The sequence below is a fragment of the Zootoca vivipara genome, chromosome 9, assembly GCF_965207765.1.
Source record: "Zootoca vivipara chromosome 9, rZooViv2.hap1.1, whole genome shotgun sequence".
NCBI classification, from domain to species: domain Eukaryota; kingdom Metazoa; phylum Chordata; class Lepidosauria; order Squamata; family Lacertidae; genus Zootoca; species Zootoca vivipara.
In genome coordinates, this window is record NC_142592.1 from 42,274,277 (window position 1) to 42,298,318 (window position 24,042).

A 24,042-nucleotide genomic window follows, 5' to 3' on the forward strand; every position below is an offset into this window, starting at 1 on the left:
GTGAATTTCATTACCTAAATTTAGATTAAGTGCACTGGCACTGAGCAGTTCTAAATTTACAGATCTAATTTAGAAATCAAAGTACAATCTAGATCAACATGTGGGCTTGAACTACTGAATTGGGAGTCAATCAAACCAGTGTAGGAAATGAATATTAAAGCTTTGGGTAGCGTGAAGTTAATAGTTCAGTCATATATGAACAGACTAGAATGGGCAGCCAAGCCATTCAGTTTCGATTCAGAAACAGGACAAGATAGGAAAATGTGAAGTCCTTAATTACAGATGGATGATGAAATGGCTATGGATTTTCTCTCATATGAAAAACTATTTCAGCTCAATGCTGAACCGTTCTTTAGTTTACGATGGCTCAAAATCCTAATAAGAAAGTCCTATAAATATTATTTAATTCCTAACGTCTGTGTATAGTACACAGGTAATCTGTGGATTTGCATCTGTGTGATAAAGTCTGGTGTTTTCATAAGCATAGGTAGTTGTAGCCTAGCTGAAACAGCAAGAGTTTTGTTTAATAATATTATTCCTTCATTAATTTTATTACAAAATAAGTTTAAAGAATGCAAATTACAATATATCAAGTTCCAGCATTTGGGGATCCTGATTGTAGTTGGTAATTGCCAAGCTCCTTAGTAATTATTCCAGAATCTAATTAACTTTGCCTGCTTCTTATTTAAATTATTAATATCTACACCTCAGTTCCTTGAATGGCTAATATTTAGTTAGTTAGTTGACTGATTGATTGAAATTATAGACTGCCTCATAACTGAAGCTCTTGAAGTGACTATCATAATAGTATTTATTATTTCTTCAGTGCTTAAAAACACCTGCAAAGCTCTGTACCCTATAAAAGTAATTAAAAGGCAACAAATCCCTGTGTGCAGCCTTACAGTCTGTGAATGATAACTTAATGCAGGGGTGGGGATGGGGAACCTGTGGCCCTTCATATTTTGTTGGACTCAAACCCCCATCAGCCTCACTCAGAGTGGCTAATAGTCAGAGGTGATAAGAGTCAAACAGCATCTGGAGGACCACAGGTCAATGGGTTGATTTACTGGATTCTATGAAGCAACCTGTGGCTCTTTTCTTAACATAGACCCACAGCAGGTTTTTCTTATGGTTAAAAACATTGTGATTGCTATGAAGAGAGTGAGGAGTCCGTCCTGCCCCCCCCCACCCCATGTCATAATGAAACAATTCAGGATCAGCCAATAAAATTGGGAATAATTCAGAACAGTCCGAAGGTAGTACTTGTATCACAGAGAAATTTGCTGCCATGGGTTGTTTGGAAGGCCAGCAGCTCAGATGGCTTTAAATGAGGGGTTAGGAAATGCTGTAGAGAAGGCATCCCCAAACTGTGGCCCTCCAGATGTTTTGGCATACAACTCCCATGACCCCTAGCTAACAGGACCAGTGGTCAGGGATGATGGGAATTGTAGTCCAGAACATCTGGAGGGCCAAATTTTGGGGATGCCTGCTGTAGAGGGATAGGTTTGTTAGTGGCAGTTAACCATGGTAGCTAACTTCAGTTGGTGCAGAATTTGGTGGCAAGGTTGCTCACCAGGGCAAGACTGTTTGAGCATATTACACCGATCCTGGTCCAACTGTACTGGTTGCCAATTAGTTTCCAGGCCCAATTCAAAGTATTGGCTTTGACCCATACAGCCTTAAACAGCTCAGGACAGCAATACCTCAAGGACCGCCTCTACCCATATGAACCAACCTGAACAATGCAACTTCCCCATCTCTCTTCTGCAACTGCCTACGCACCCTCAAAATCTGCTCGAGAGTTGGGGAACTTTCTAGAGCAGAGAAGATTTTGGGAACACACAGGGAAAGGAATGGTGGATGCATTGTGTTGCATGCAACTCTGTCTTCCAACCACCAAATGATTTATTTATTTGAATAAATAATTAATATACTACTAAAAGTTGGAGTGTAGGGGGTGTTAGGGAAGAGGTAGTCCTTCTGGTGGTGCACATGTCATGCCATGCTCCTTCAGGGGTAGTTTGTCCACCTTTGGTCTCCACCCTGCATTCAGCACTTCCCTATGGCTCCTAGAAGCTGTCACTATGTGACAGCAGCCAAACCCCAGAAAATGACTTCGACTGGCTGGCGAAATCAAGTGAAGGTAGCCAATGGGTCTCAAACCCATGGTGGGTCAGGGACTGCCCTGCATGGAAAGGCAGGCTCTAGCGGATTGACAAAACGGTTAATAAGGCAGGTCCTGCATGTGCTTCAGAGGGAAGTGAGGGACAGATGGGGCTCCTCAACCTGTGAAGGTAGCCCATCTAAGATCAGGAAAACTCTGGTCCTAAATCTCCACTGCCTTGTGGGACATATTCAGGAGAATAAAAGGCTAAGGAGCAGTAAACCCTACACAAATTTGGAGTAGAGTCCCTACGTCACTTGGATGGCACCTGGTACGCTTTGCTCCAGGGAGGTCACTTCTGTGCTGCTAACACAGCAGTTTGATTTCACCCCCGGAGGTGCACTCCATTGTCTCTCGAGACAGACAGATGCCAAGACCCCAATTTCAAAATAGGCTTTTAAGTGGTTTACAAAGTATAAACAACAGTTACACAAATATTAAAATATAAAACATCCATAATAAAACAATCCCATTAAAGCATTAGTACACATGGCTGCTGAATAATACTTTCTCATCTTAGACTTTTTATTGTATATGGTGACTGCTTTGGAAAGAGACTTAGATATGTGACAATAGGTTCCTTTGAAAAGCATCCTACTATACTAGCTTTCCCCCTTTCTACTGTGCAGCTTTTCCTTTTTATGAATATCAATAGTACTTGCCACAGTCAGTTCAGAAGGAGCTCCATATGATACAACTTAATGCTACCATGCATGCTGCCTTGTGTGAGATCTTCAGCAAAGAAAATAATAGCGCCCCAGTGGGGAGATGAAAAAATATCATCTCTACGTTTCAAAAGTTGGCAAAGCCTGCCAACATTATAATCTGAAAAACTAGAGATAAACAAATTGAATTCATTTTGTTTTCCGTGCACATAATAGAGATTTTATTTCTGAGCAGTATGCTCTTTCCTCTCTTTTCAGTGTTCATAATTAATCATACTTCTTACTTCTATGAAGTGCCTCACAGTTTCAAGTCACTGCTGCCGACTAATTAAGGATCACTTCAACCACCATTTATGTCAATATTGACCCAGATATTGTACTGTGTCATGATGCTTGAGAAAATGCATTTATTTCCTGTTTTAAAAATAAGGAATTAACACAGTGGTCTGATCTGGACGTAATGAAAAAATGGGTTCCTGCTACATGCACAAGCCTTGGACTACTGTACTGCTTTAGCTGTCCTCCTCCTCTTGTGTGGTTTCCAATTTCAATTAACCACAATCTAATGTTGCATCCAAAATTTTGGTTAATCTTAACTACATTAGTAGAAACAAGCAGTGGAAAATCTACTGAACATTCTTACATCAGTCTTATCCAGCTTCAGTCATCATCCCTGGTGGCAGGGAGAACAAACAAAGACCTAATTTGGATTTAAAAAAGGAGAACTGAGACAGATCTCTATCTGCCTACCTGGACACATTTGCTTCATAGATGTCTGCCTTAGTGTGCTGCAGCATAAAAATGGTCACTAACAGTTTTTATTGAGTGTAGAAATTTCCCCTTGATAAAGAGCCTCCTCAAAACATGTTGGTAACCAAATCCAGTTGGGTAGCTAGCTACCTTTTCTGTCTTTGATTCCTCCCCCCATGGTTGTAATTGATTTTCTTTCTTTTGTGGGAACAGTTCAAACCCTAATAGAAGCTTCAGTGAGAAAATTAGGAAATCATATATTGTGAAGGAATTTATCCTTCTATTAAAGGTCATTGGCAGTGCAATCCTGCACATGTCTACTCAAAACTAAGACCCATTGAGTTCAGTTGGGCCTGCTCTCAGGTAAGTGGATGTAGTATTGCAGCCTTAATTTCTTACCTATATGCAAAAGTATATTTTATTGAAGAATTATTCAGTAATAGGTTTTAGGAATCATTTCTGGCATCATGATGCATAAATAACATACCGTAGTCATGCTGGTGGGAAGAAAATTGCTTTTCTTATTCCATCTGCTGTGAAATACCAAGCATACTTCTCTCAGTCTAGTGAATCTATCACTGTTAATCCTTGTTTTCCCTTAAATCTAATAAGATGGTCCTCCAAAAACTCTAGCCCTCTAGTCAAATTTCAGAGTGTTGATCTTCCAATCTCCATACTAATACCTGGAAACTTTAATATTCTGTCAAAAAATGATTTTCCCCTTCTAAATATATTCCTACTCCTTCTAACCTAATGAGAAAGTAACTATACTTGTTATTCTGAAATTTTATTGTATTTTGTTCAAGTGTAAAATGTGTTATTGCTAGAGTTAACTCTGATTCGTTTCTTAACCTTTCTTTCCAGTAACTACTAATCTAGGACTACTTGCATTTTAAAGGCGCTGTTCAAATGTAATGGGAAATCTTAGTTTTACACCCTGTGACTGAGCCCTAGCAAGTCTTGGGCTCATGTGTGCTCCCTCCCCTCTCCTTCTCTTTTGGGCTTGAATGGAGGCAAACCAAGGCTTTCCTTTCCAAATTTAAACAAACCATAGTTCCTTGTGATTTCTGAACTTGGGGAACTCTGGTTGGTTTGTTCAAAAGTTGGTTTCACAACAAAGCAGGCTTTGTTACCATCGGTTGATCCTGACTTGCGCTCACTAACCATAGTTTAAACCATGGATTGGCAGTGTGGCACCCGTGGGCATACATGCACTTTCAGAAGGCTTCATGAGCACTTACAGGGCCAAGGGTGGCTCATCCCGTGTTGCCAACTAAGGCAAAAGGGGAATGTGTCCCCTGCCCCCCTTTCTCCAAACTTGGTGAGGGGAGGAGTGTTCCACAAGGAAGCAAAAGTGGTGGGGCTTCCACCACCTGAGGCGGGTGCTTCACCCCACCTTATTGGTGGGTCGGCTCTGCACAGGGTCCAGTCGCCTCATATTCCTCCTCCATTCAAATTAATCTTGAAATAAGCCTTCTATTGTAGCCAGTAGAAAGCTGTTTTCAAGCTTAATTGCGGTGTGGGGTTATGGAGTGGGTTTACAAACTGGGAGGAAAGAATCAGCCTCCCTTTACTCAACTGTGATTCCCTTCTCTGACAAAATTAGGCTTCCAAGAATCCCTTTATTGGCTATAATAGGTTTCTTTCCAGTTCTTTTTTTTGGGGGGGGGAGTGATTTTGAGGGAGGACTACCCCTTTCTTCCCCAGCTGTGGCTTCCCTCCCAAATATGCTAGAGTTAGGCTTCAGTCGAAGTCTTATTTCAAGCCTTTTTTTTTCTTTTTTCTTTAGCAGGGCAATGGGGCGGCTTCCTGGAGACTGCAGATGGGAAAGGAAGGTTAACTGTTGCCTCCCCAGCTGCACTCAGTCTTCAGGAAGATTCCCTCCCATCCCATAGGTCTGAGTGTGTGCACATGTGGTTGCGATGTTTGTGAGGTTGTGGTTGTCATACCCATATGTGTGCATGGTTGCATTGTGCATATGCTGCCCCAAACAGTTTTTCCACTTTGCAAATGCACTCACAGGCCCAAAAGGCTCTGTGCCCTAAGCAAACCATGCTTCTCCAAGTTCAGATTGTGTGGAAAACTCTGTTTTAAAGTGGAAGAAGATGTTTCCAATCTTCTCCCCTCTGATAATTGAAAAGAGAAGCGGAAGAAGAAGAGTCTGAGGCTCACCAGGGCTCATTTATGTATCAGGAAACCATGGTTTCCCATCATTTTGAATGGGGACACAAGAATTTGTGTAGAGACTGATAGGCTGGATTCACAGAAGTCAGTCAGTCAGTCAATGTTTATTACGACAAACAGCCAGCATATCAAACCAGAAATTCTGCATAATTCTCTACATAAACAATAAAAACGACTGATATGGGGTTTTAACAGTCAATATACTAATTAAATGTACAGTACTTAAAATACAGGTCCAGAGGAATAAAACACCATTAAAAAAAGAGATTTAACTAAAAACTGTTGCAGCAATATCATCGTTGGAGGGCAGGACAAATTGTTATAATATGTTATTCAATAAAAGAGATTTATGTTTTTTAATAGCTAAGGCCGATCGCTTCTCGGCCTTTTGTCTAAGATCAAGTGTAGTGTGTAGATTCACAGAAGTGAAGAGTGACTTAAAGGCTTGCGGTTCACAAACATACAACAAGGAAAATATATATTGTTCCAAATCCCTGTATCTATATTTTCTTCATGCTAGAAGAAGAGGAGAAAAATTCTAAAAGATAAGAAAGAGGGTCAAAGCAGGAGACTAATGTAGTGGTATAAAACAGAAAGGAACACATTTTGTACAATAGCAACTCAGCACTACTCTCTATTCACTTACTACTGTTTCACAAGGCTTCCACAGGACTGTTTAAAAGAAAGCTGATATCACTGTAAGATGCATTTTATAAACTTTAGTCTTCTTTTTATTGCTCATTATACTGTATTTCCTGTCAATATTATACCTGCTCTGCATCAGTATTCACATTTGATAAAAGAAGCTATTGAAGTTATGGTTGCATTAAAATTTAATGCTGCATGAATCTAAGCAAGGCTCCGTGGAATAGAATTCTAGAGCATACAGTACAAGTGTAACTTAGAACTATATAATTATGCAAGCAAGACTTCTTGGCAAGTGAGGCCCCAATTCAATTGCTGTTCAAAGGAAACTTAATTTATCAGCTCATTTGGAAATGGTTAGTTTCCTTATTGATGACACCATAATATAATTTACCTTCCATGTTTGTTAAAGCTAGTCATCATCACATTGGCTGATTAATTTTTCTTAGCCTGGTTTGAGCTGATTCTGCTGAAAAGTTTTACAAACACTTGGTTCTGGTTTCTGGCTTCATCATTAGTCAATGGTGGTCACTCCTCGCTGCCCTCTGTGGGCAGTGAGGAGGTTCAGGCAGGGGAAAGGCAGGGTTTATGAGGCAAAAATCCTGGCAATGTTCCTCAGTGGGGTCTGGGGAGCTCACTGCATCCCACTGTGCCGCTCAAGCCCATGTCTCCCAACTTGAAAGGCAGAGCGGGTGCAACCTGGGAGTGTATCCTTGCCATGGATGAGTCTCCTTCTCTGGCATGATTTGTACGTAGTTCCTCTATAATTTGGACAATTGGTATTAATTAAGAGGTGCCCCTGGACCGACATATGCTAATGGGCTGCAATCAATCAGCTGCCAAAAGGACTGGGCTTGGCTCTTTAAAGGTACTTGAATGGTTTCTTTGAAGCTTGAGAATCCTTACAACAGCTGGGAAAGGAAGGGAGGGGACAAGGTACTCTGTGCTTTCAAATAGTTTTCAAAAGGTCTCCTTTCTTCTTGTCCTCCCCTGAAAATGAAAGAGACGTGTGTGGCCACTGTTACCGGTATGTTATTCTGTTTGTTACCTTGGAAAAGAGCGGGGAGGCTTTTGGTTTATGCTCAACAAGGAATTTAACAAGGTTTTACTATGGCATCCTACCTCAACCGAGGTTGAATGGACTTTATTTGAAATTATTCCTGGACTGGACTAGGAGTGCTGTTGGTGCAGTGAAAAAAGAATGAACGGCTATCGATCAGATCTGGCAAAAAAGCTGAAGTTGAGAAAATATATTGTTTTCAACTGTGTGCCAAGGAAGAATTCCAGAATGGAATTTTAGTGACGGAGACTAGGTATGCACTCTGCGAGTTATTTATGGCTGCAGCTCATATGCTAGTCTGTAAACAGCGGAAGGAATGGAATATGACCTTTTACCATCCAGATAAACACTGCAAAGAACTGAACAATGGAAGATAATAATTAACTCTCCCAGCACACCAGGCTGGAAAAGCAATGTATATGAAGGACTACACACAACGGATTACTCATTTATAAGATGTAACGGAGGTGCTGTTTGTAAGGCGAAAAAAGTGGCCAGGTGGAAGAATGTTTGACGGCAAGTGAAGGATGTCAACTGCAGCAATGTGAGGCAATGATGATGATAATATGTTCAGAACAGGAGCGGGAAACCTGATTTTAAGAAATTGTATTAAATTAAATTAATTTGGCTTGATTTGCAGTAATTTGGAAAATTAATAAAAATAATTTTAAAAAATGGCGAAACCCGTTCTGTCACAATCATAGCAGAGTTGCACGGTCTGATATAAAATAATGGGTGTACCTTTTGGTAAAGGTTGGAACTTAATACATATGTATACATACATACAACTTAATACATATCTGAAGGGGACTTATGTGAATGCTGTATGATGGGTATAATAAAATGTGCCAGTTTTGAAATGTTCCTCTAAGAGGAGTTAGTTGCACACATGTTTTTGGGTTCTATGGCTTTGAGCCCTTAACTTCCATTTGCTTTCTCTGTGAAATGCTGTCCTACTTCCTTGTGTCCAAATTAATCATCTTCAAACACGCCCTGGAAGATAATATACTTGTATTTCATTTTGACTCAATAGCGACATCAATATGTCAAATCAAAATTATACCTGCATCAAAAGTGATGCCAATCTCCTGTGCATTATTTTACATAACAAAAGTAGCAGGACTACTTTAAAAGCGCAAGCTTCAATTTAAGTGACAATACTTGAATTAAATACCTTAAAAAAAGCAAACCCAAAAAATCACCATTGGCAACAGGTTAATTTAACTGCAAGCAAAAACAAAAACAGGCAATGCTTAGGATTGCTTCAAAAGCTGTGGTTTAAACAGTGCTGAATACAGTTAGCTACACCTGTGGTTACTGTGTTTTCTGTACCAGTTTTAGCACTTCACTTGACACCTGCTTAGTTGTTTTTCTATTGTAGAAAAGGTTGAGTTCGCTTTCCTACCAATATTGGAAGGTATCTCAGATAAGGCCAGCCCCAAATATAGATAATCATCTCTGAATTTTAGCACTTGTGTGTGAGAGACCTCATCAGAAGCACAGCAAATTTTGTAATACGACACAGTTTATGATGAAGAGAGAGGGCCTTTTAAAGCCAGAATTTTAATTCAACCATGTGATTACCAATGCATAGACAGCTGTATTCATGCTGTCCTGATCCAGGAATGGCCATATCTGTCTTAGCAACCAAAGCTGGTATGGATGAGCCTTTGGCCAGTGGCAAAGCTGCATGCTCCACTACCAGGGGCAGAGAGCAGGCGTGGGCATGGCTGGCACGTGTCTTGGGAGCATGATGTGCCTCCTGGGTGTGTGGTGCGCCACCCACAGGGGCATGCCGCATGTTCTGGGGGCCTGACGTGCCGTCTGTGGGGGCGTGGCACCTGGCGCGCACGCAGGGATCGCCACGATGGCACCCTACTGGAATAGTGGTGCCAGGGGCAGTCAACTCCCTCCACACTCCCGTTTCTCCACCAGTGCCTATGGCCATAATAATATAATTGGCCACATATACCTTCAAGTAATGTAAATAAATTAAATTAAATTATGGACAGCCTTGGGGTGTATAGTCTCCTCATATTTACTTCCAGCAGCCAAACTGCTGAGAGAATTGGAGGCAGCAAAATAAAGATCAAACTAGATGCAGATGGTATAATGATTAGCTGTCAAAACCCTGTGAAATCATTGGAGGAACTGTCTGAGGTTATTCAGCAATTTGGTGCAGTATCTGGATATAAAATTAATAAAAACAAATTAGAATTAATTGGTCTGCACTTTGGTGGAATAGCCAAGCTGGAGTTTTTTTTTTTTAAAAGCTAAACATAGGTTAAAATGTTTTGAAAAGCAGCTAAGTGTCTCATAATATATTTATCAGAGGACCTGAAGTTATTGTTTGTGAATAATTATGAACTGATTATAAAGAATACATAAAGGAGGCTATAGATAATTGGAAACTATTCAAATGATTATGGTTTGGCATGATTGTCTCAATTAAAGTGAACCTAATTCCATAGTGGTTATTTTTATTTAAAATAATTCTTATTTTTTTAAATGTTTTTCAGTAGCTGATATATAATTATGAATGCTTTTATTTCAGAGGAGAGAAAATTACAACAAAAACATAAATGTCAATAATATACAAAACCATAAAAATCAAATCCTATATAAATACAAAAACTCACTGAACCCCCAAAGTTAAACCACTGGTATAAAAACTGAGAAGCACAGACCACATGAGTTATGTAAAAGGCCTGGGTGATCAGAAAATCTCACTGAAGCTGGGGGAGGGATGCAGTGGCTGAGAGCAGGCGTGGCACGCTGCCTGCAGGGGCATGGTGTGCGTCCTGGGGGCGTGGCATGCCGCCTGCAGGGACGTTGCTCCCAGCGCAGGTGAGAGGGCACCCACGATGGCGCGCTGCTGGGGGCGGTGCGCTCCCCCCCACTCCCCTTCCTCCGCCAGTGGAGGGACGATGGTGGATTGATCTCAGTCATTGGCTGCCTGAGATGTTAAATGCCACATAATATTTTTCTTAATGTAACTTATAATTAACTGTTTCTGCTTGATTGCTTCATGTTTTTCTTGTGTATCAGGACTTGATAATCTTTAGTGACGACGAGTCCCCAACTACTGATGTGCAACCAACATTTCCAACTAAGGTCCCTGTAGAGGAATTGGCAACAGATACAAAGTTAACAGCAGGGAACTCCTGGAATGCGAGTAAGTAGAAAACAATGAGTAGAAGGCAAGTAGGTTAAAAGCAAAGGCAGAATTTGCATTCAATTGCACCATGAGTAGTAAATAGCAACTGGGAGGAAAGGCAGCTTTCATCAGGAAGATGGTGTAGGAATGGAAAGGGATTTTTTTAAAAAAACAAACTTTACAATTCAGATTGGGGGCCCCTGCAGTTGCTTCTTCTAAAGAAAGAGATGTGACAAGTCCATCATCACCATTCTTTATTCGACCGTCAGTCAGAAAAGATACAATTCTCAGTACAAAGTTAAAACATCTAAGACATCTAAAAACTAAAATAAAACATGGGCAGCACTAATACAGGTTATACAGATAAACCCGCATCAATGCATTCGATTTTACTCTTACGACGCTTGAGAGCTAGGAAGAGAAATTTAGCCACCAAGAAAGCTGTTTTCCCAGTGGGATTATTCAACAAATGTACAACAAATGTACAACCTGACTTTCTCTGGATAGACAGCTAAGTTGAGATAGGCATGGGGCTATGAGACATTGTCTTAAATCTACATAGATAGGGCAACTCAGGAGGATATGTTCAGTGGACTCTACCTCACCCAAGGCACAATGGCAAGTTCTCTGATCGTATGGAACTCCCCTGTATCTTCCCCATAATACCGCAGATTCGAGGACGTTCAGTCTGGCCGCAGTGAGCAGTCTGTGGTATTCCACATAGTGGATTACTGTGAGATAAGGGGCTGGTGTAACCTGATAGATCTGCTCGCCCAGGAACATCCCTGGTTTCAAGCAGGCTATGTCCTCTTGTCTAGCAATATCGCCCAATCTCTGAGCAATCACGGCTCTAGCTTGACTGTATGTCATAGACTCCAAGTAAAGGTGTGACAGTCCGCAAGTCTGTACTTCATCTAAGACCTCCCTTTCCCAGGATGATTGAAAATCATCCCTCAATATCAAGGGGGCCAAACCCACGGGTTTAAAGCATAGCTTAAGCCATAGCCAAAGCTTCACTTTCAGGGCCACAGAAGGGGGGATTCTGGAGGATGGCTCTAAGAAATCGCGATTGGATGGATTCCAGTCTTAAAATATCACTGCGTGAACCCAAAGCAATGCCCACCAAAAGTAGTGGGAGGACTTTCATTTGAAAAAGTCTCAAAGCCACTTTCACTGTGCCTGTTTCTTGGCATATAAGGATCTAATCAGCATAGCTGCTTTGGTTGCATTTGTAGCAATATAATCTCCATGTGCCAAAAAAAGACCTGTTTGATCGGATTACCTGGCCCAAATATTTGAAACAGCTAACCTGCTCCAGAGAAATACCATTAATCGACCACAAATGGGGTTTCAGTCGGGCAGAGAAGACCATAATCTTGGTCTTGGCATAATTAAGTTGAAGCTTGTGTTGGTTCCCATATTCATAGAGTGCTCAGAGCATTCTCCTCAGCCCAATGGGGAATATAGCTAAAAGAGCGGCATCATCCGCATACAAAAGGACATTCAAGGCACGACCTGCTAATTTAGGTGGATGGAAAGCATTATTGGCCATATGGGCCATTAGCGAGTTAATATAAAAATTAAACAGTGCAGGGGCTAACAGACAGCCCTGTCTTATCCCCCTAGCGGTGGCAACCGGATTAGAAACTAGACCATTATTATCATTAGCCTGATTCTCAGAGTGGTATTTGTATGCAGATTAATGATCAGGAGGAGAAGACGGCGATCAATTGTTGTGGCTGCCAGTTTTGTCCATAGCTGCTCCCTAGAAATATGATCAAAGACCTGCTTAAAATCAATAAAGGCCACATGGAGAACTTTTGGGGCTTTGATGTGACAAGTTTAAAATGTGTTAGTTTTAAAATAGTCTTAATTTGAGTCACAAAAATTCTTAAACCATTGTAGACTTCTTTCCAGGGCTGGCCCAATACATTCTGGCACCTGAGACAAACCACAAAATGGTGTCTCCACCCCCTCCCACCAGGGAAGGAGGAGTGAGAGAAGATCTGCATTGGGAACAAAGAGGGGAATCAAATCAACCTTACCCAATGGTTGAAGTGGGAATCAAAGGCTGGTGGGGGAGGCACTTAATCTGATTCATGCTAGGTGGATGCAGAGCCCAGGAGATCCCAGCCCTCACTATTTCCTCTCTGGGGTAGAAGACCAGCAGCACCTCCTATTCACCAAAAGGCCACTGAAGGGGTGGCATGTGGGGGGCTACCAAGCAGGGGGTAGATTTGGGCTCCAAGCATGGGCGTAGCTGGGGGGCAGCTGCCCCACCTGAGCACATAAAACAATAGAAATACTTAACTAACCAATCACGTTGCCATAGAGACAATGTCATACAAGAACACAGAAAAGGTCTCAGGTGCTAGATATTATTGATAGAAAAGTAAGCAGCAGGAACTGGTGGACTCAAGAAACCAGGATTCTATTTTCAAGCTGGGCCTTTCTCCTTGGTGGGGTGCAGACTGTGCTACGGAAGATCTCACAGATTAGAAGCTGAAATGATTTTCATTATTGTGTTCCATAACATACCTATTTCTGCTTTTAAAACTATGTAGGTGGAGGAATGCGCGCGCGCGTGCGTGCACACACACACACACACACAGTGTCAAAGTATCCTACAGTAACAATGAATAAACAATGAAGTGTCTTAAGTGCTTCTTTTTCTGTATTTTGCCAGAAAATACCGTAATAATCCATTGCCATTTTGTAGACTGAAATAAAGTTGGGATATTTGAAGGAATAGAGCCACTCAAAATTAAGTTAATTTCAATTTAAGAATTAATTCTTAAAAAAATAATAATAGTGAAATATTCTATTTTCACCAAAGCTAATTTAGGAGTTGGGATTCACTTTGAAGAATAGACTTCCTAAAGACAAATTTCAGCATAACCCCTAATGATAACAAATTGAACATGGGTTACATCCAAATCTGTCAAATCTCAATTTGTTTTGCAGAGAATGTACTCTTGCCTTCTCTTAATGCTAGTGGTACAGTTTTATATTCTTAAAATGTCTTGGATTTAATCTAAAGTACTTCCTTGGCTTTTCATTCCTTATGTGGCTTCTTTCCACAAAGAATGTGCACAAGTCAGATAATACTGTACTCATAGTTTATGATCTATGACATTTGATTTTTCCAAAGAGGGTCATCAGCTTTCTCTCTAGAGACTTTCAGATTCATTATGTTTCAAACTGTGAAAACATCCTTAATTTTGTCAGGAGGAATATCCTTTTGAAAGGTTAAGTAGACTGACAAAGATAGTAGAACAGAGGAATAAAGAGTAGAGTAAGTGCAGATTGTAGTAAGCACAAACCACAATCCATCTGCTGATTTTTTTAAACAATGAAATGAACAACATTTTGTTCTCATGCCAGTCTGAAGCCCTTGCAACTAGTAATTTCTGTGAAGTTGCATATTTATTGCAAGAGTACAAATAGGGTGGGGGTGGGTGGGATGGGAATTGTAGTCTAACAACATCTGGGGAAAATAAAAAATTCCTTCAGTAGCACCTTAAAGACCAACTAAGTTTATATTTTGGTATGAGCTTTCGTGTGCATGCACACTTCTTCAGATACACAGCATGCACACGAAAGCTCATACCAAAATATAAACTTAGTTGGTCTTTAAGTTGCTACTGAAGGAATTTTTTATTTTGCTTCGACTCAGACCAACACGGCTACCTACCTGTAACAACATCTGGGGAGTTAAGGTTGAGTTTTATTTTTAGAAATAAAAGATTCAGACTGCATGGCTTACACAAGCCATCTTTGTGTTTCTATACAAATAATGTAGAAACATTTACTACTTTGGAATATAAGTTTTACTGTCTGTGTTTTCTTACTGTTGTATGGAAAAGCACATGAATTTTACCTTTGAAGAATTTGTAAGTAAAACATGTGGTTTCTCTTTTTATGCTACGGGAAGAGGAAAACTTTGGAAGCAACTTAGAAGGGAATGCTAAAGCCTATATTTCCACATTTTACTTTGCTGCATATTTTGTGATTTTAAATCTTCGCTATGGTTCTCCCACCAAAGAGTACGTGCCACATAGGGAAATAGGGATGCCCATAATTCTATAAACTAAGGAGTGACTCAATAGCTAATCTGTGCAGTTAAATGGGATGGATTAGGACAGCAGAGAATTCCAGCAAGTTACACAGACACAATCATTCTTGACTCTTTCTCCTTTCCTCCCCCACTCAGAAAATTAGCTTTTCATTTTGCACACATAAAATTAGCATAGTGTCTTTACTTTCACCTGGGAGTCTTCAGGAAAGTCAGAGGAGCTGATGAGTGTGGATTTCAGTACTGAACACTGAGAAAGGGGAAAGCTTTATAAGCTCTGCAAACTCCCCACTGCTTGTCATGTTGAGGCAGAATGCCTCAGTGAAGACTGAATATAAGGTTTTCACTGAAAGGCATAGAAGCCAACTCCTAGGGCCCAGCATAAAATATATGAGGGGGCCAGGCTGCCCCCAAAGTTGATGGGCATTGCTATTCAAATGGTGTGCATGCATTTTTCTCCTTATCTCAGAGTCAGGAATCTGGTGGGGAATGACAAAGTTTCCTTTTGACCCAAGTCTTTTGCCTCCAAAATGAAATGCTTGGCTTGAAACATTTTCCTGAACTTGATGTTCAGGTGGGTGGTCAGGTTTATGGATCTTTAACACTTCCAGCGCTTGGTCCTCCCCTCCCTGCTGTGCTTGCAAATAGCCTAGCCCTAGTTCCTTATCACTCTTGATCATTCATTTGCCTTACTGAAATTTGTACAGTATGATAAGCAATTGAATAAAATTGGTATGGCGATTCCTAGGAAGAAAACCACTTCTAGATGATTAGCATTTAAATAGGACACATAGCCATTAAGGGATGTATTATAGTCACTAAATCAGGATTCAGCTTGAGCAAGACAAATTTGAATACAATATTATTATAGCTCATAATTACAGATATTTAAGTGCAGTAACATAGATTACCTACATGAAACCAGGCTTGAAATAACAAGGTTTCATCAGGTCATATTCAAGTCATAATATAGTTTTATGGCCAATATTTGAAATAGGGATGGACATTTCCTTATCTGAAATAGGAATGAACATTTGAAATAGGGATGGACATTTCCAGAGGGTGATGCTTAGGGAGTGTTCTTTGGCCCCGTGGAGCCTTCAATGTGGGGTTCCTTAGAGCAGTGTTTCTCAACCTTTTTTGGGCCACGGCACACTTGTTCCGTGAAAAAAATCACGAGGCACACCACCATTAAAAAAGTTAAAAAATTTAACTCTGTGCCGCCCTATATTATAATTATGACTGTAAGAAACACTTGCCAAATATTGCTTTCCGGCGGGTTAGTGCTGTGGATTGGCGGCCACCAGGCTCGTTTGCACTGAGCTTTGGGAAAGAGGAGGAGAAATATTGCTTTCCTGCGGGTCAGTGCTGGTTATTGGCAGCCGCCAGGCACGTGACAATGCAAATCGCCCTTCTCGTCGCCGCACGTCGCCGCACACCAGCCAGCGTCTCGCGGCACACTAGTGTGCCGCGGAACAGCGGTTGAGAAACGCTGCCTTAGAGTTAAGTTGTATCCCCTATGCTGTTTAACATCTACATGAAACCACTGAGTCAGATTATCCAGAGGTTTGGAGTATGTTGACAGCAATATGCTGATGACACACAGCTCTACTTCTCCTTTACATCTGCAGGTGTGGCAGTGAATATGCTGTTATGTATTTTGTGTGGGGGTTTTTTGGGGGGGGGGGATATTTTAATGTTGTGAACTGTCCTGAGATCTATGGATGGAGGGCGGTATACAAATTTAATAAATAATAATAAAGAACAATTAATAGCACACTATCTAGGCATTATACTTCCCCCCTTACATTCCCTCTATATATTTAATGTACTTCCCTATTAGGAGTTTTAACAGTACTGGATACCCTGCTGTTTTATTGATGTTTTATCTGGATTTTATCTGCTGGTCTTACTGCTTTTATCTGCTGCTTGTATGATCTTTTATACTGTAGTTTTCTGTTGTTATATTTCTGCTTTTTAGCTGTATTCACCTTGAGGCCACTTGGCAATAATGTAAGATATAATATACTGATGAAACTATATACTTCCATTCAAAAATAATGTAATTTTTTGTGACATAACTTTTGTTACCTTGCAGGTACTTATTTGAATCCCTCAGAAAGAAATCCTTTAACTTTTCCAAAATGGGATTCAGGCAGGAAATCAAAGAGTTCTATTATTTCCAAAGCTATGCTTAAATCTCCTCCGAAGACACAGTCCAGTGTATACAGCCACAAAGTAGCAGAAACTTTGCTTGATTTTTGGTCCTTGGGCCCAGAAGAGTTTATGACTACCAACAGACATAACACCAAACCAGATTTTGTTTGCTGTCACACTGAAGCCTCTGTTGAAACCCTCTACCAATCTCCAACTTTTCAAACATTTGATTCTTTGGGAAACAGCATAACGAAAACCACAACTCCAGGTTCTTCTCAGCAACTATTTGAGCCTAGTGAATCTAGCCTGAAAAATTACTGCTTCATGAGGCCAAGCACAGTACAGCCAGCCAGTCAACCAACCCCAAGGCCAGGTGAGCTTGTGGCTTCCATGTCCATCATACAACCATGCCTATTGCTTCACCATCCAAATTCTTTCTCTATAGCTTTTGCAAAACTGTAATACTTTTGTGAATAATACCCAGGAGGTTGGGTTCCATTGATTCTAGATGTTAAGACACTGTTAGTGACAGTCTATGATGCTTGTAATTGCTTTTATAGCATTCTCTTTACACAGCAGATAAAACTTATATTTATATATTTAAAAGAGACATCAAGTAGACATTATTTTGAAGTGGTCATGACTGCATACATATTACTGTCTAATCTGGGCCTAGTGCACTACCATGAAGGCCAGCCCAATACATTTTGGCACCTGAAGTGCACCACAAAATCGTACTCTTCCCTCCCCACCCCCATAGCTGCCAAGTTTTCCCTTTTCTCGCGAGGAAGCCTATTCAGCATAAGGGAATTTCCCTTTAAAAAAGGGAGAACTTGGCAGCTATGCCCACCCCACCCCTGGGAAGAAGGGATGAGTGAAGATTTACATCGAGAACAACAGGGGGATAAAGATCTACACTGGGAGCAAGAGGAGGTGGGGAATCAAACCAACCTTACCTGATGGTTGAAGTGGGAATCAAAGGCTGTCACAATAGAAGGGGGAAGGGGCCCACTGTGAATCGAGCCAGGTGGGTGCAGAGCTCAGGAAACCCCAGAGGGCAGACCCCACCAATTCCTCCCCAGGCCTGGGAGGAGACCAGCAAGTCCTCCTGTTTGCCAAGAGGCCACTTGTAGAGGTGAGCGCTTTGGTCTCCAAGGATTGCACCGCAGCATAGCACTTCTTGGAGGCCAGATCTGCTGCCCCTGTGGATCCTGCCTCACTTTGCCTCGTGGGTGAGCCAACCCTGACTACCACCAGTGGTGTCTGAAGCTGAATTCACATGCCATTAGCCACAATCCATATGTAGCCTTTAGTTTCTTGAGAAATTCAGCTGTTTGATGCCTTTTCTCCCAAGCCAACTTCCACACCATTTGAAAGACATAAGCTAAGGTGTGGACATTTGAAACAGATGAAATCACACATGCAGATAATAGCTTCATTGAATGGAGGGTTGTGGGGAGGGATTGCAGATGTGTGGGGATGGAATCAGGTAATGTACATTTGTTGAGTACAACAACACCCCCTCTTTGCTGTGTACAGCAATGTAAAAATGATACTTGAAACGCAGTGGAGAAAACGACCTTGCTGCATTTTAAGCTGCTAATGTGTACAAAGCCTTAGTGGCACCTTTCTGAAGCTTCATAGTAAATATTAAATAACAGAAGCCAAGGTGAAACTTAATGAGTTTAGTGCTGTTGTAAGAACTTGTATAAGTAGTCCATTCCTGCATACTGAATTCAAACAGGTCAAGGATACCTTGCTTGCAAGATGATGGACAAATTTTGGGCCAAGCCGGACAATGCATGAAATGCGCACATTCAGTTAACGTGTCTTGTTTTTTACTTTGAAAACAGCAGATGCAGGGTACCCTATCAAGAATGGGAATGCAGCAAAGGGGGAACAGGACAACATTTTCCACTTGCATTGCAATTTGGGTGAAAATCACCCCCTAAAGCTACCATATTGTCTGATCCAGCCCATCAACTTTCACAGTGATCATGATATGGGGGAAGGGTTTAACATCCCTCCCTCTCTATGTGGTCATGATTTCTCCCTTCCATTATTTTTATATAAAAACAAGGCATGTCGACTGCATGCACAATCATGCCCAAACTATTATTTATTTGAAACTAGTGGTCATCTTTTGCAATACCCATATCAATTTCCCCAGTCTTTTAACATTCTGACCTTTATACCATACAGTTTTAAAAATTGTGACACATAAACAGAATATATCCATTTATTTTCTTTGCACATGAGTAAAATTCTATACAGAAAATGCTACATGTCAGTAATGGTCTCTTCAGATATGTGAGAGTTACTGAATATCCTGAAATGAAGAGACAGAACTATGGAATTAAAGTTTTCCAGCATTCCCCTGCCACCCTCACTCACTGAACCATTTGGGAGCTCCAGGTGTCAAGCCATGAAAAAAGCTGAATTGTTATGCACAAAGCAATTTGTGTTCATGGGTAGAGCTGGCTCTACCATTGGGAAGACTGGGGGTGGCCACCTTAGGTGGCAATTTTGGAGGAGGGTGAGTAGCAGAGGCAAGGTATTGGATGACAGAATTGTGTGTGTCACATGACCTGCTCTGTTGCCCTCAGATACAGTGGATCACACTGTCCCATCATCACCAGTGCCTGCGTACACACCATACATTTCAACTACTCCCCATGAATCCTGGGAATTGTAGTCCACCTCTCACAGAGCTACAATTCCTGACATTCTTACAAACTACAGTTTTCAGGATTCTTGGGGTGGGTGGAGGGAATGTGCTTTTAAAGTACAGTGTGTGTATGCAGTCAGTGTTGAAGCAAGTTTCACCTGCTATCCCTCTTAGCTTCTTTATATGGAACAGGAAGGGGAGGCATTTTGTCCTTCACCTCAGGCAGCAATTTGTATTGGACCAGCCCTGTTCATGAGTCTTGAAAATAAAACACAAAATCGACTTCTTTAGTGTGAGGAAAAGGAGATTGAAGGGATATGAGGAAGAAAGGAATGCTGAGGGTATTGGGAGAAATGGGGAGGTTGGGGCAGGGGGAGAGTAAGGCAGGGGAACACAGGAGGCAGCAGAGCATAGCCAATGCCGTCTCAACAGACCTCTCTACAAACTTCACTGCATTACTGAATCCAATCTTTCTCTTGCAAATAATCTGGCTTCCCACATCAGTGACACGGAACACCTCTTGTGTCAGTTGCCATAAGTTCCACGCTATTGATCAGACTCTCGCACTGGACACAGTACAGATGCAGTCTGGCTGTGTGGAGTGTTGCCATTCAGGAGCAGCTTCGGGTGTCTGTAATATTGCCTGAGGCGAAAGAATAAATGCCCTTCTCGCATTCCATGTATTGATTAGACGGGGATACAAGGCCTGATCACTTTAAGGCATATCCATTGCCAGCATTCTGCTGTTTCAGGGGAAGTTCCTAAGACCTGTTCCTTGAACTTGCATATCCAATAATGTAAATGGACAAGCCCCATCTGGATGAACAGCTGATCCAGGTAATAAATAAATCTCACTATCTTAAGCTCCAGATTCCATTGTGTATTGAATGCCGTGTTTTGCTTTCAATTTGTTTGTTGTTTCTTTAAACATGGCACATTGTAGGTTAAGATACTTCCATTTATTTTCAGTAAGATGCTAGCACGGTCCAGGGGGTCTAAAAATGAATTATCTACTTTTGGCAAATAATGTATAACATTACGTACTTTTCTTTCATGTACATTTCAGACTCTGCCGGCTCAATGGGAACAACATCCTCCTTTTCCACTTTCTCAATGTCATCCCCTGAGTCAGCCGTTCCAAACAACACCCCACAGCCTCATTGTTTTCCTTCCCGTGGACCTTCTTATTTCCTCACACCACCACGTGGACTGCCTTCTCTTTTCTTTAACGATCTCAAAGAAAGGATTGCAAATTCCTTTCCTCCCTGCCAAGTGCCTGATGTATTTGACAATGCTAACATCTTAAGTCTTCTTCCAGATAATTCAAAATGTCCGGTCAAAAACATTGATAGTTGTAGGCGTAGAACTTGCCGCGCTTATGCTGAGAGTTGGGAAGACAATGTGGTGCATGATACGCCTCCTGTGGCTGCCCGAATTGAGTCTCCTGCTGCTGATATGCCCGGTACACACTTCCTTTGTACGAACACTGAAAAAAAAGCCATGACCCTTTTGGAAGAGATTAAAAACGCCGTTTGTGGACTTAGAGGGGACTTCTGCAGTATGGCACAGGAGCTGCATACTATCAGTAGTGAGTTGACAAATATGGTGGCTTCCATGCAAAATATGAGCAAAATCTTGGCAGCTCCCCCAGACTGCTGAAGATGACCCTGGCACTCAAAATGGCAACTTAATTAAGGAACCTTGGATCTGTTATGTATCTTGCCTTACTCATCAGCTTTACATAATTCGCTAGATCTCATAGTTTAGAGCTGAAGTAATGTTTTAATTTAAAGAGATGTTTTTATATATGTGCACACACAAATGTGTATCTGTTATTCTTGTTGTGAAAAATAAATTGTTGTTTACATCTTTGTATTTTAAATGTGGTTAATATTTTCATTATTTAAAACAGGTAACTATCAGAAAATGCTGACCATATTTCCTTTTATTCCTCAGTGCCTCTGCATACCTAAATTCCATGCCACCCATGAAACAACATGAAAATGGAGGTCACCAATATTTGCTATAAGTACCCAATAGATAAGTGCACACAGGACCCCTTTGGGCCAAACGCAAGTTAATTAAAGCTATCTGGCGGCTCTTACGGCTTCATGAAGAAAATACACAAAATGTAACCCATGTTCATTGATTTTAAAGTTCCTGCAATGGGAAACAGTAATGGAAATGCCAATAAGAAAGCCAAACCATCTGATTACAATGAATACTGTATATGCCATCTGATAAATACCTTATGGGACAGTAAGAGACTAGTGACATTTTCCCAGAAGAGATCATGTGGTGTCATAAAGTGAGCATGATACTGTTGTGAGGGGTTTGGGGCAGGGTGGTAGGCACTAATATCTGAGTCTCTTCCAATTCCTTAATCCGGCAGTGATTCACATTGCTGGAACAGCCAGGCAAGTTTCTTGATTATGGCCTCTGAAGTATGGGCCATTAAGGTAACAAAGGAAGTGGCTCTGTGCTTGTTAGTTAGAAAGACAAAGGCCAGAGTTAGAAGTTGTGTATGTGCGTGAGCTAGGAATGAGAAGTGTCAGGGCAACAGATGGAGCAGCTTGAGCAAATGATCCAGCAGCAACTCCATCAAAAGAAGCAGGCAACAACTGGCTGATTTCTGCTGGGGTCCAAGGCTGTGGCTATGGGAGAAGCAAGACACACGTGAGGTGTTAATGCTGTGAGCACCTCCATCATAGGCTTAGGTTGTATATATGTGTAAATAAACCATGTATCCTAAAGACACCACTCAGAGATTGGAATGGTGTGCAACAGTGCCTTTGACCCTTCAGATGTTGCTGAACTACAACTTGCATCAGCCCCAGAAATCATGACCAATAATGAGGAATGATTGGAGTTGTAGTTCAGCAAGATCTGGAGGGCCAAGGTTCCCCAAGGTTCCTACTAGAAAACACAGGCAGGGCTAATCACAGCCTGTCCACTGGAGAGAGGTTGGAGAGAAAACCAGGAACAGGGTGTTTTCTATGGTAGCTGCACTGCAATTTGTATTACACTGCACCCCCCTCCCCAATATGTGTTGTTCCCTCTGTTGGCCTTCCAGTTGACATTTCCTTGATGTTTATTGTGTTGCGTTTTAATATTTATTTCAACTGCTGCTTCTATTTTTAATGTTGCTTTATTACTTTGCTGTTATTTTAATCACTTGATTTTTTTAAAGCATATGTATTACCGTATGCTGTAAACTATTGGGGTGGGCAGATCCCCTGAAAGGTAGGTAACCCCTCCCCCCATTCAATTATTTCACATAGTGCCATTCAAAAACTTCTGCTGAGAATCCAAAACTCTGCCAGAGCACAGCATTTTTAAACTTTTCATTTAGCATTTTTCTGATGGCAACACTACTGTTATTATTATTTATGACAAGGTTAGAACTGTTCTGTCTCCTATTAAACATCAAGATGCTAGCCTGAGCTCCCAACTCTTGGATTTATATTCTATAGTACAGATTTAAAATTGCAGAAGCACCAAAATGTGTTTTTACAAAAAAGTTGCTCCAACATTAAACATGGTATGAAAGCATGCCATTTTTCATTGAGACTTGAAAGCCATTGACAAAATGCTCTCCAAGAAGCAATGCCATATCAGACCCCACCCCACCTGATCATCAGTGGAGGATGGTGCTGTCCCACCAAGCCTGGTTTGACAGGCGCCTTACAACCAGACCGATGGCTCTCTTGTTTTCTCTTTCCTCATATCCATGTTGCCCTTATAGAACAACTCAGCAGGACTATAGGTTTTTCCCGTGTGGAATCAGAAAGACCAATGCAGTGATTGTGATGTATGCTTTTGCAGGCAAGAGCCTACTTGATAAGATGAAAGAAATAACTTTCATCCTTAAGTTGAAATAAATTGTGTATCTGTGTGTCTGTTTCTCTCAAGAGCTTAAGAAAACAGGTCAGGGCTATAATAATTCCTGAGCACTTGTAGATATACTGCATATAACTTTAGGTTTGAAAAACAATATCCTAAGAAAGAGAACTCCTCCTCTGAGTCAGATCTGCCTCCAGTGTGTACAACATGGCTTCTCATTAATGTTTTAGAGGCAGTACAAAGTGTGTGATGGATTGTACTAGTAATTGGAAGATGTTTGAGAATTGCTTGCATGTGTGGTTAATTTACTGACAGAAAGTGAGAAAATCCCCAGCTACCCTCTCCCCACATGCTCTAAAGTTTTTATTCGGTGATCTACTTTTGGACTAAGGAGAACAGAAAGCACACAAAGTGGAGCTTTTCTTGGTGCCACAGGGATAATAGAATCCTAGAGTTGGAAGAGACACCAAGGGTCATCTAGTTCAACCCTCTGCAATGCAGGAATATCAACTAAAGCATCCATGACAGACAGATGGCCATCCAACCTCTGTTTCAAAACAGAGCTCCTTTGGTACCCTTGGATGCAGCTCACCAGGCCCTGGAGATTCGAATTCATTTAAAGTAGCTAGGTGCTCCTTTACTACCTCTTTTCCTATCTTGGGCTGCAGCTCCCT

The 24,042-nt window shown here is 41.2% G+C and overlaps 1 protein-coding gene across 1 annotated transcript in view; it reads left to right on the top strand.

The window, feature by feature from the left end:
• The window catches only part of ENTHD1 (ENTH domain containing 1), a 29,424-nt gene extending 8,057 nt beyond the window's left edge, over window positions 1-21,367 (top strand). Inside the window, 4 exon segments of the mRNA XM_035127810.2 lie at window positions 10,517-10,643; window positions 16,799-17,230; window positions 20,592-21,169; window positions 21,171-21,367. Of these exon segments, the coding sequence (XP_034983701.2) occupies window positions 10,517-10,643; window positions 16,799-17,230; window positions 20,592-21,169; window positions 21,171-21,278 (1,245 nt within the window). The 3' untranslated portion in view covers window positions 21,279-21,367.
• Window positions 21,368-24,042: the final 2,675 nt, after the last annotated feature.